General features: G+C 39.3%; 1 protein-coding gene across 1 annotated transcript in view; it reads right to left on the bottom strand.

The window, feature by feature from the left end:
- The window catches only part of SHLD1 (shieldin complex subunit 1), a 90,101-nt gene that overhangs the window by 56,998 nt on the left and 20,308 nt on the right, over positions 1 to 12,795 (bottom strand). The window contains exon 2 of the mRNA XM_075204014.1: positions 12,609 to 12,793. Coding sequence (XP_075060115.1) covers positions 12,609 to 12,789 — 181 coding nt within the window. The 5' untranslated portion in view covers positions 12,790 to 12,793. The remainder of the gene's footprint in view (positions 1 to 12,608; positions 12,794 to 12,795) is intronic.

Below are 12,795 nucleotides of genomic sequence, written 5' to 3' on the forward strand. Positions count from 1 at the left end.
GAGGAGTCATCTCACCTTAGCAACTTGGATGCAGGACTAACTCCGATCACTTGTGAGGATATTGATAATGAAGGTGTTGGGGGTGTAGATTGCAGGTGCTGGGATCTAGCTGACAGAAGGGAGGTAGCTGATGCTGGACTGCTTGTTGCTATTTTTTAGCATAAGTTTCTGATTTTCACAAAAGCTTTCCATGAACTCGCTTCAAATGGTGTAACATGGATGAGGTTCGTAGATGGTTAAGGTCCCTACCTCTACTGACTGTGGCTTTACAATGCTACAAATTGATAGACAACTGTTGTCAGGATTTGTGTAAAAATAATTCCACACATAAGAGGTGGATTTTTTGGTCTTGTGCCCAGGTATGACAATGGCCTTCTTCTTATCAGTGAACTGCTGCAGTCTTTGTTTGAAAGTGTATGACAATAATATTGTATCTGTGAGGTGGTTAAAATTGACTGCAAATTACTTGAAATTAGTGCTATTGAGGTTAATAATAATGCAGGGGGGGAAGCAAAAGTATGTGATTTTACCAAAAAAAACTATATGGATTTTAGAAAAAAATAGGGATCCAAAACCAAAACACGCGAGGGCGGTTTTGCCAAGACCAAAACACAAAGTTAATCCAGATCCAAAACCAGAACACAGGGGTCAGTGAACATATCTACTAAAAGCCATGTCTAAATCCAGCAAAAATAAAAGCATATCATCCCACAGTGACATTTGCACTGCGGAGCCCTTACCATGGTAATGAAAAGAAGTTAATAATATAAACTATAAAAGACCTTTACGTATGGTATAGATTTCAAATATAACAAAGTAGAACAGTGGGGGGGGGGGAATGAAACTTCTATATTTACATTTCACCAATTAAAAAACATGGTGTGATGTCAATTTAAGTAAGTTGTTTATTATTGTAGAAACAATTTAGGAAGTCAGCCAGGCAAAGATTCACTATATAATTTCTGAGGTTATTTTGATCATCTGCTACACAATGTGACACATACAGATTGGATACATAGTTTGTGGTGCACAGCATACATCATTACTTAATAGAAATAGTGCTGGAACAATGCCGAGACCTTATTTATTACAGCACGGAGAGCTCATAAAAGAACCATATTATTTCTTACTGTATTGGCTTCTCTGCACAGAAAACATATTGCATGTGTATTATGTTTTACAAATAAACTGTCACACAAAAGTGATACAGGAAAACTGATGAGAAGTAGAAATACATTATACAAAGACAAGGTATACTCTTTATACATATGCTGAAAACCTACAAAATCATACTATTAATGTTGACCTGTAATCCTCACATTTACATAAGGATTTACCTAGCTGAACAAAATTTGTTTTTGTTTTTTTAGATAATTTTTTCATTTCTCTCCACAAAGGTAAGTTACACATAAGTGTGTATACCTGCTTTCCCATGATAGTATAGATATGTTGCTTGACAGTGTTATACCACTTTCATACTGCCGCCCCGGCAATATCCGGGTTGTTAACCCGGGATATTGCCGGGGCACAGGGCAGTATAGATAAGAAGATTCCCGGGTCGGGCGGGTTCATACTGCACCTGCCCGACCCGGGTTTTAGAAAAAAATAAATGTAAAAAAATGTTTTAATTAAAAAAAAATACATAACAAATGTTTACTTAACTTATTTTCAGCCAGCGGTGTCTCCGGTGCGTTGCCGGCTGTCAGGGGGATCTCTGGGTACTAAAATTACGTAATTTCTAGTCCATTAGAAATGACGTCATTTTAGTACCCAGAGATTCCCCTGACAGCCGGAAACGCACCGGAGACACCGCTGGCTGAAAATAAGTTAAGTAAACATTTGTTATGTATTTTTTATTCATTAAAATATTTTTTTTTTACTTTGCCATTTTTTTTTTTACAGTATGAATGGTGAAACCCGGGAATTACCCAGGTTGCACCATTCATACTGCAGGCGAGCGGGGTCCAACCCGGGAATTACCCCTCGCAAAATCCCGGGTCTAAGTCCCGGGATTTTAGACCCGGGATTTTGTGGTTGGACTATTCATACTGCACCAAGACCCGGGTTTTCCAGCGTGCCTCTGCAAAAACCCGGGTTTTTGGTGCAGTATGAATGGGGTATTATTAATAATTGCGAAAGTCACATTCTCTAAAGTGTAATTAAATACATATAAATATAAATAAATTAAATACAAACATCTGTTGATTTTCCATTTAAAATCCAATAAGCATCTTTTTTTCCTGCAGTAGTCCAAATGGAAATGTCCATTAAGTAATGGGATTAAACAGCTGCTGAAGGGGTCGGTTAGATAATACTACCGATATTCATCATTATTATTTTAAATTATTGTAAAAGCTCTCCAACATAGGATTCGTTCCACCTGAAAGATGTATTTGTGGATGCGTCCACGCCTAATTGTGTCGCAATTAAATTAACATGCGCTCAGCCTATGCTTGCCTAGTCCAAGACGCGAAAATATCCGTACATATAACACTAATGGAGCATCAATGGTCTTATACAAGACATAAAACATGTTTGTGCTTTGACATTTTAGCTTTATTTTAAAACTACAAATGAAATGAACTGATTGTGCCTCTAAAATAAGAGCAAAGTATGCCAACATAGAGCTCACTTTAAATTCTGTCCCAGCCGTTATAAGCCTCTAGAAGGTGCACTCTCCAAATATTCCAGCACTACTGAAAACAGCACAACAGATAAACACACTCCTGTATTATTTTCAAAGAAGAATAGAAAAGTCTGAGGAAGTAGAAGAACTACAGACAGGCCTGACTTGAATACAATTTCGGGCTCCCATGTTTTAGTTGTATTGATGGGTAAAATAAAAATAATCGCAATTTAATTCTGAAATTTCTGATGGATCATAATAGAATTTACAGTACAATACATATTTAGAGGGTCTGTGCTATCTACACATACAGAATTTCCGAATTTACTATGTTTAAAGAGGTAATAAATAAATACAACTTCTCAGTCAGAAAAGTTCCCTCATTCTTCACATCAGTGTATCAGCCCTGCCCCAAAGCAGCTTTAGGAGCAGATTTCATAGCTAAACAAGACTGATGTTATGTTTCCAATCCCTCCTCACTCATCTCGCTTCCACGTGATTAGACTAGACAGCATTATGCTCCTCTCCACTGTACACCCAGCTCTAGCCCTCCCACACACCCCACTGGCTGTTCTTCTCCCATGCCTGTAACCAGTCTACTCGCCCAAGCCCACCCAACACAAGCACTCTCCACGCCGTCATGTTCTGCACGATGGGGCATGAGTGACAGCCAGAGAGAATTAAAGGGGGCATTACCGACTTCACTTGATTATTGACTTTTATATAGAACAATGCCCGCTTTTATTATTACTCAACCATGGGTGGAGATTTAAAACAGGAGTTTACAAAAAGGCTTTTTTAATGAAAATACAAAAAAAACCATAAATATATGTAACAAAAATAAAATAAAACCAAAATATATCAAAGCTTACAGCTTGATTAATGGCTTCAATACAAGATAAAAATGGTGATTTCAAATATCATATTACTGGCTGACTAACACTTTATATAATTATTTTGCCAAGTAAATATAGCCCCAAAACAGCCTATAATATAGTAATTTGTATCACATTAGGATTAGGATTCATTATACCCATAAATTGGAGCTAAAATTCACATTTCTTTTGAGAGACCAAAACCCTTTTGTATCGTTACTTTATTGATTTCTGCATAAAAGTCTACACAGTTAATTACTTCAGAAAAGAAAGTTGATACTTTCATATTCCTTTATACCTTGTGAGTTTCTGCATATATTGGAAAGATTGCTTTTATATTACTTTTTTTTTCATCACCGGAGATTGTACAGTAGCCAGCTCATCTTTTTCCTTAACAATGTTCATGAAACTTGCACTTTGAGAAGTATTTAACAATGCATAACCCCATCCACCTGCCCACTGAAGCATAATAAACATAGATTCATTAGCTTACTTCTCCCACACACAGTGCTGCAGAGAATAACATACCTGATGACAGATTTCTATTTTAGAAGAGTATGTCTGCACAATATTACTAACTGCACTCCAAGAACCGAACAATTGAAGAAAATCCAATATCAGATGCCAGAGTATTCATTAGAATGGATTGTGGAGAAAATGAGGACCCCAGGGTCAAAAGAATTATACAAACTCTCTTGGGAAGTCACTCCGTGGATATTATAATATCTGTGTGTATAGTGTATATATATATATATATATATGTGTGTGATTATATCTGTATAATATATATATATATATATATATATATATATATATATATATATATATATATATATCTATCATCAACATTTACTTATATAGCGCCAGCCCAGCAAATCCGCGTAGCACTTTACAATTGGGCACAAACATTAATAAATCAATACTGGGTAATACATACAGACAGAGAGGTAAGAGAACCCTGCTCGCAAGCTTACAATCTATGGGATGACCAGAGTTCTCTTGCCTCTCTGTCTGTATGTATTACTATTATTATATATATATATATATATATATATATATATATATATATATATATATATATATGTATATATTATATATATGTGGAAAAATAATAATAGTAAGCAAGAACGGCGCTAGGTGATTTGTGAATCCAAATATTACTTCAAGTGTATAAGAACCAAAAATTTGGTGCAATAACAAAGAATATATAAGGTCACATACAGGAGGCAGCCTCTAAATCTTAGCACTTATTTGCAGGTGCCAACCTAAGAAATAAAACAGAGAAAAGAAGCGCCACACAGTGTACCAAAAACAACCATATAGTTATTATCAGAGCATCTCCAAAACGGCAGTCTTGTGAAGTGTTCCCGATATACAGTGGTTAGTACCTACCAAAAGTGGTCCAAGGAAGAACAACTGGTGAATTGACGACAAGGTCATGGGCACCAAAGGCTCATTGATGCTCGTAGGGAGCAAAGTCTAGCCCGTCTGGTCCAATCCCACAGAAGAGCTACTGTAGCACAAATTGCTGAAAAAGATAATGCTGGCTACAATATAAAGATGTCAGAACACGCGGTGCATTGCAGCTTGTTGCGCATGGGGGTGCGTAGCCGCAGACCAGTCAGAGTACCCATGCTGACCTCTGTCCACCGCCAAAAGTGCCTACAATAGGCACATGAGTGCCAGAACTGAACTATGGTGCAACGGAAGAAGGTGGTCTGGTCTGATGAATCACATTTTCTTTTACATCATGTGGATGGCTAGGTGCGTGTGCATTGTTTATCTGGGGAAATAGAGGTCACCAAGATGCACTATGGGAAAAAGACAAGCCGGCGGAAGCAGTGTGATGCTCTGGGCAATGTTCTGCTTGGAAACCTTGGATTCTGGCATTCATGTGGATGTTACTTTGACACGTACCATCTACCTAAACATTGTTGCAGACAAAGTACAATCGTTTCATGGCAATGGTAATCCCTGATATCAGTGGTCTCTTTCAGCAGGATAATGTGCCCTGTCACGCTGCAAAAATTGTTCAGGAATGGTTTTAAGAACATGACAGAGTTCAAGGTGTTGACTTGGCCTCCAAATTCCCCAGACCTCAAGCCGATCAAGCATCTGTGAAATGTGCTGGAAAAACAAGTCCAAGCCATAGAGTCCCCACCTTGCAACTTACAGGACTGAAAGGATCTGCTGCCAATGACTTGGTGCCAGATACCAAAGGACACCTTCAGAGGTCTATGCACATACACACACACATACACACACACACACACACACACACACACATACACACACACTGGTAGGTGCACACAGCTTCAAGGAAAAATGGATTGCTAGAGTTGAAGTGCACATTAAATCGTTGTTTATGGAGGAGTCCCACCAGGGGAATGTATACAGTCAGTTGAGTTGGGAAAGCCTGTAATTTAGTTTAGTTCAAATACATGGAGTAAACAGCACAAAGACAATTAGTCGAGTTAGGTAGAAATACAGGGGTAAGTTCTCAGGAGGAAATATAAGTACTGTCATCAACATAGAGATAAAATTGGAAGTTGATAGAAGGAGGGAATAACATTTATCATTGGGGCAAATTTTGATAAAAAGGTGTAGACTTGGGACTTGTTTTTTAAACGCGAGGTGCTTTGCCTTTAATAAAATTGCCATTTTAAATAATGACGACAAAACATGAGATTCAGCGGTTCAACGAAATTGACGCTTAGTAAATATACCCCTAAGTGTCAAAAGCAGTAGACAAGTCTAAGAGAAATAATAATAACCTTTATCTTCGACAACCTGAAAATAAAATTAAACTTTTTGGTCAGAACGGTTTCAGTAGTGTGCAGGTAGTGTAATCTGGATTGTTGGAAATTAAGTAGAGAAGGCATCAAGAAATATTGAGTTAGGTGGATATAGACAAAAATTCAAGCAGTTTGAATATAAAAGAGATTCCATTACATGGATTACTTCATCACAGTTGGGAAATAGAAAGAAAACGAATGACACCACAATATGTATCACAATAGGATCATTATTGACATTTACGGGATCTTTATATGTAACATTTATATATTACATATAACGCAGCTTTGCTCCAAAAAGTAGAGCAGACCAGACCTCTGCCACTTCAGATGGGACGGAGGATTTCAGTATAGGAAGAAAAGAAGGAAACAGTGCAGGAGGACACAGAGCAATGATTAATATAATAACCATGCATGCCCTCCATCACTGTGCCCTGACTCCTCCTCCAGCCACACCGCCAGCGTGTAGCCTTGCAAAACGGCAGTTTGAAGGCAAATGTGGAGAGAAGAGTGGTAATGCACCATTCTTTCCTCTATTGTTGCCTTGATACATAGAGATCATAGTACATTTTACCACACTGACACTGAGGACAAAGTGGAAGATTGTCTACACTTTTAACTAGCATTGTTTTTCAACTCCTTCCCTCAGGGTATCATTTTTACCACCACCTTGCCTCGGTTTAACACTTATTCATGAATGTAATTTCATAACCTGTTCTTTTACAGCATAGACTTTATGTCACTACCATTCATCTGTAAGAAACATAAACATGCCTCTACGGACTCTTCACAAATTGCAGACAATGGCCTAGACTTCGTCCTATTATTCTGTATCTCTCTCAGCTCTTCACGGCACCTGCTCATTTCACTATTTTGACAAAGGGTGTGCGATGCTGATCCAGCCCTCCAAGTTCTTAATCTCCAGCATACCCATAACTGGTATACTCAAGGGAGTGACAGAAAGGGTAAGGATGAACAAAGTACACGAAGTGCGCACAGCAGGCTGTGTGTAAGACCAATATGAGGTGATCTGCGAATTGGCGGCTAAAATTATAGGAAAGTCCACTTCCTGATGCATAAATAGCAAAAATTCAGCGCTCAAATTAACACAGACCATACTAGTGCTGGTAACGGTATGTGTGTCCCTTATAATAGCTTGGATCTATAAGTGGGATGATACAACTAAGTCAAGAGAATGTGGCTGGCTGACATTAAGATAAAATAGATTCAATTAACATAAACGACAATTATGAACACAGTATGAAAAAGCATATATATGTTAAAGCAAAACAGTGTCCATGGGTTCCGAGGGCACGGAAGTGATCAGTCCATAAGTCCAAATACTAAGGCTAAGAAAGTTCCATAATTGTGGCCACGCTTAATAGGTAGTCAGATAGTGAGAAGGAATATAGGACACAGTCCCAATACTTGCGATGATGTCCAGTGAATTAGTCCTGATACTTGTATTAGAGCTGACGTCAGGACAGGTGTCTGTTGTTCGTGAAGCGGTGTGAGCTCAGTGCTGTTGGGAGGTAGCGGTGTGCGTTCAAGCGTAGAACGCAAGTGGCTATACCCGGAAATTAGTGTGATTGGCCGACCGGTTTCGTCACAAGCATGTGAGTTCTTCAAGGCTTGTGTTATTGACGGATTGTTCTCTGTTGTCTTATATAGTTCCTGCTTAAGTGTGATAGGTCAGGAATATTCGTCTGTTATAGTGCTGTTGCCATTAATATCCTGTTTCAAGATCAGACTGTATTGTTGTCCCATAATCGTTATATGCTGTAATTATTTCATTGGGTATAATTATACATAATAAATTATTCTATCCCACTATTTTGTCCTCACCTTTGATATCTAGCACATGAAATACATTCAGTGATAATGAAATCAAACTGTTGTGTGTAATAAATCAGACTTTGCAACATTGTTATTGGTGCAGCTGGTGTATCATTAGGCTGGTGGCCTATCTATATTCAGTACTATAGACTCTACCATCCGATATTTTCTAGATGGTTGGAAGGGAGATCAACTCATAAATATCAATTTCTCTAAAGCACTTGGATTTCCCCAGTGTAACTACATGTGTACTATTCAAGCCCACTCAGTATTGCTTCTCAATTCATAATGGGGTTGAGCTTGAGCTGGGTAGTGTGACAGTAGAGGGGCAGCATGGTGACTCAGTAGTTAGCACTTCTGCCTCACAGCACTGAGGTCATGAGTTTGATTCCCGACCATGGCCTTATCTGTGTGGAGTTTGTATGTTCTCCCCGTGTTTGCGTGGGTTTCCTCCAGGCGCTCCAGTTTCCACCCACAATCCAAAAACATACTGGCAGGTTAATTGGCTGCTATCAAATTGACCCTAGTCTGTGTTTCTGTCTGTCTGTGTGTGTATGTTAGGGAATTTAGACTGTAAGCTCCAATGGGGCAGGGACTGATGTGAGTGCGTTCTGATGAGAGCGCTGTGGAATTAGTGGCGCTATAGAAATAAATGATGATCATGATCATCACCCTTAAACCTTACCTTCCATGTATTGGGCTGTTATGTGCAGTTTCGGATATCGAAGTCTATATTCAAGCCCTCAGGTGTAAGTGTTTTTAGCTCATAGATCCACTTGAGTTCTTCCCTATTGATCTTTTTAATGAAATCGCCACCTCTCCAGTTCTTAGTCACTTTTGTGCTGGCTGCAGATCTCAATTTTGATGGATCGCTCTCATGAGCCAGTTTGAAATGTTGCGATACGCTGTGTGAATCCAAACCTTTCTTAAGGTTTCTCACGCGTTCAGATATACGTGGGTTCTATGCTCTAGTTGTCCGACCCACATATTGTTGTGAGCATGGACATTCTAAGAGGTAAATGACCTCTTTGGAGTCGCACATTATGAAGTCCCTGATTCTGTGAGATTGCCCTGTGTGGATGGATCAGATTGTTTGGCAGGGTTTGGTGCTTCTGCAGCCACATACACTGCAAGCTTAACATCTCCCGCAGCTATAAAAACCACTTGGCTGATTGGTCGGTGTGAGTATGGTCTGTGTTGACGATGGGGGAATGAAATGGTTGCTAACTAATTTAGTGTTAAGGTCAGGGGCTTTACAATAAATTACATCTGATTTAGTTGAGAGTATATTTTGGAGATCACGGTCTTATAATAAGATGTTCCAGTGTCTCTTTAGGATGTTTTTGATTGGTTGGTAATGAAATACAACCTCCTTTCCTGTCCTGATTCTTGCGGCCTATCTTTAATGGTGAGTAATTCAGATCTATCTCTCCTCATAGCGCTAGTATACGCCAATTCTACGTTTTCAGCAGAATCATTTTTGTCTATGAATTGTTGTTTTAGTGTCTGTCCTTGTTTTACAAAACTGGTGTTTTGCGAGCAATTACGCAGCAGTGTGATGAATTGGCCATATGGGATGTTTCCGAGCCATTGTGGATAACGATTACTGGATGTCAAAATGTAACTGTTGACATTGACTGGTTTCTGGTATGTTTTTGTATGTATTAAATAATTTTGTATGAATATCTCCAGATCAAAGAATTCTATGCGTTCCTTACTGTATTTTGTTGTGAAATTTAGATTATAAGGATTATTGTTTAAATTATTGATGAATTCAGACAGGGAGGGTTCGTCCCCTTACCATATTATGATGATGTCGTCTCTCTGCCAGAGGACCAGGCTCGCTCCCATCTTGGGATTTGACCAAATGTAATAGTCTTCCCACTTGCTCATAAAAAGTTTGGCATAGCTGGAGGCGAACATGGTCCCCATAGCAGTACCTCTAGTCTGTAGATAATAGGTGTTGTTGAACCAAATAGTTATGGGTTAATATGAATTTTATACAGTGTAGTATAAATTGGACCTGTTATGTTTCGAGGTCGAGATCCTTGGATAGGAAGAAGTCGATACTGTTTAACCCTTGTTGGTGGTCATTACCGTGTACAGTGAGGTGACATCACTGGTGATGAGCCATAAATCTTCATACCAGGAATCCGGTGATGGTGTCATCCAGTTGCTGTCCTTCAGGTAAGGAGATGAAGCGATGGTAAAGGCCTTTGAGCAATGAGTTGATGACTTCATACACTAGAGTGCAAACTGTGGATATCCCCACTCCAAACAAGCAGGAGATTGTGCGGTATTCGCCAGGGGTAGCATACCACCAAAACACAATTGCTAGCCTCCTACTTGGCGCAATGGCTTTTCTGAAGTTTGTTGACTGTTTAGAAAGTGCTGGGGTGATAAGGTCCAGCACATAGTGAAATGTCCCACGTGACATACGAAAGTGTGCCATCCACTGCTGGCCCTCAAAAGATTCCACAGTAGACCAGAAAGCTTCTCCAAGGCTGCGTTCTCTGGCACACATTGTTAGGTTAGTCGCAGCACTGAATCTCAATATGGAGGAAATGCTGGCTCTGAGAAAAGCTCTCCTCCTATGCATATACAGACGCAGAGTTTTCTCCCTCTGTGCCAGAAATTGCTCCTTTCTCCTCCTGCAATGACACTGTGCAAAGTAGCACAGTGTTAGCAGCTGCATCAAGCTCTCATTTGTTATATAAAACAGCAAATAAAAGCAATAAAACATGAACTCTGGGCTACACAATAGTGACTCTTCGGCCATGATTAAAGCAATGCTGTGAACAGTCACCACACACTTTGACCTCATCTTTGTGTGCAAGAAAAATAGTCCCCTTTAAATGATCTCAAGATTTTTCAGCCAATGAAAGCTGCTCTTGTGATGGCCCACACTTATTGCCAGGGCAGACCCGTGTTCAGTATGAATGGGGTCGACCCGGGAAATTCAGAGTCCATGGTGCAGTGTGAAGGTGGTCTCTGAGCTGGGACGCTCTGTGACACGGCAAAAACTCGTCTTGAAAAACCCGGGAAATTGCAGAGGCGGCAGTATGAAAGCGGTATTAGTTGTCTGATCTCATGGAATGTCCGGGAGACTCACAGAATATTGGGAGACCTCCAGAACTCCTGTTTGGGAACAGATTTGAAGTCAGGTTGGCTGTAGAGGAAATTTATGTCTCTTGATGAAGAAAAGAGAAATATCAAGAGAAGGCCTATGAACGCTCTCTCTCTTTCACCCTCTCTCTTCCTGCCCATCTATCTTCCCTCTGTATCGCTCTCTCTCCTGGGAGGCTCCTGGAATGGTTAATCTTTCAGTTCCCGCTGTGCCTCCTGAACTGCTGGTCTGCGTACACGATAATGTGACATCATACGCTGCACAGTCCAGGCTAGTACTAGCCACTATGTATGTATGTATGTATGTATGTATGTATGTATGTATGTATGTATGTATGTACATACATACATACTTACATACATACAGGGAACAGCAAGAAGAGTCTGCAAAAAACTTATATTACAAGTAAGTAATTTTGCTTTGTTCTTTTATATATTATTTATTTAAGAATTTATAGAAATCTATTAGTTAAAGTTTGATAAAGAGATTTTTGATATTTAAAGAATTTAGAGTCTATTTATCAAGCACGTTCACTACAATAAAATGTTTATCACAGCAATAGGGCTTTTTGTTTTGTTCTATTTATTGGGGACCTACTCTTCTGCATGAGACCTTATTATTTATTAAGCAGTGCAGTAGTAATTTCGCCTGTTCAAGTGTGGGGTCCTGTGCAGTGGCACCAATGGCGCCCATCAAAAGTTGCTCTGTGCTTTACAGTTATTTCTTAAATTCAAATAGAATGTTAAATGTGTTTTATTTTTTTCTTAATTACACATCTTTTTCATTTGTATCTACAATACTTAAAAATAGATCCAACTAATTATCTATTTTCAGTATTCTTCCCGAGAACATCATGTTCATTGTGTGCACTCAGTGATAAAAATAGGACATACTCCAACTTCTCTACTGCAGTCTGTTGAGACACTGTGTCCTCTTGTCACTAGCAGTGACTGTTTCCTGAGTGCAGCTTCCTGCACAGAAGCAAGCTATAGTATGTATTACAGTATGATACCAAATCCCTTTGTATAAAGTTTGAACTATTCTCCAAATCAAAAGAGCTTGTACCTCTCCAGCCAGCTGCTGTCACCTGCTGGGACTTGTAGTTCCCCCACATGTAGAGAGACACAGGTTGCTTAAGCCTAAATCAGAGCTCCAAAGGTATACGTAAGTACCTATGACATGAGGTTTTAAGATTAGCAATTTAATTCATTGTGTTTAAGGTCAATTCATCTGAATAAATATTTGACTCCCTTGAATTCAACTTGCACAGATCCTTATTAACTAATCCACCAGCAGCTCAGTATTTTTCATTTCCATATCAAACCCCATAAAACAAATCTTAACCTTACCTGTATTTCTCTGTAAAGGCAGTGAAGAAGCAGAGGTTAAATCAAGACTTAAGTCCTCTTCCCATGTTCCAGATGAAGGCTCTTGTTGCAGGACAGTGTCTGATATATTATATGTACAGGAGAGATCCAAAACACTGCTACACTCAGACATCTGGCTGGGTGCTGGTCCTCGCTCTTCCATTCCTCT

The sequence above is a fragment of the Mixophyes fleayi genome, chromosome 3, assembly GCF_038048845.1.
Source record: "Mixophyes fleayi isolate aMixFle1 chromosome 3, aMixFle1.hap1, whole genome shotgun sequence".
NCBI classification, from domain to species: domain Eukaryota; kingdom Metazoa; phylum Chordata; class Amphibia; order Anura; family Limnodynastidae; genus Mixophyes; species Mixophyes fleayi.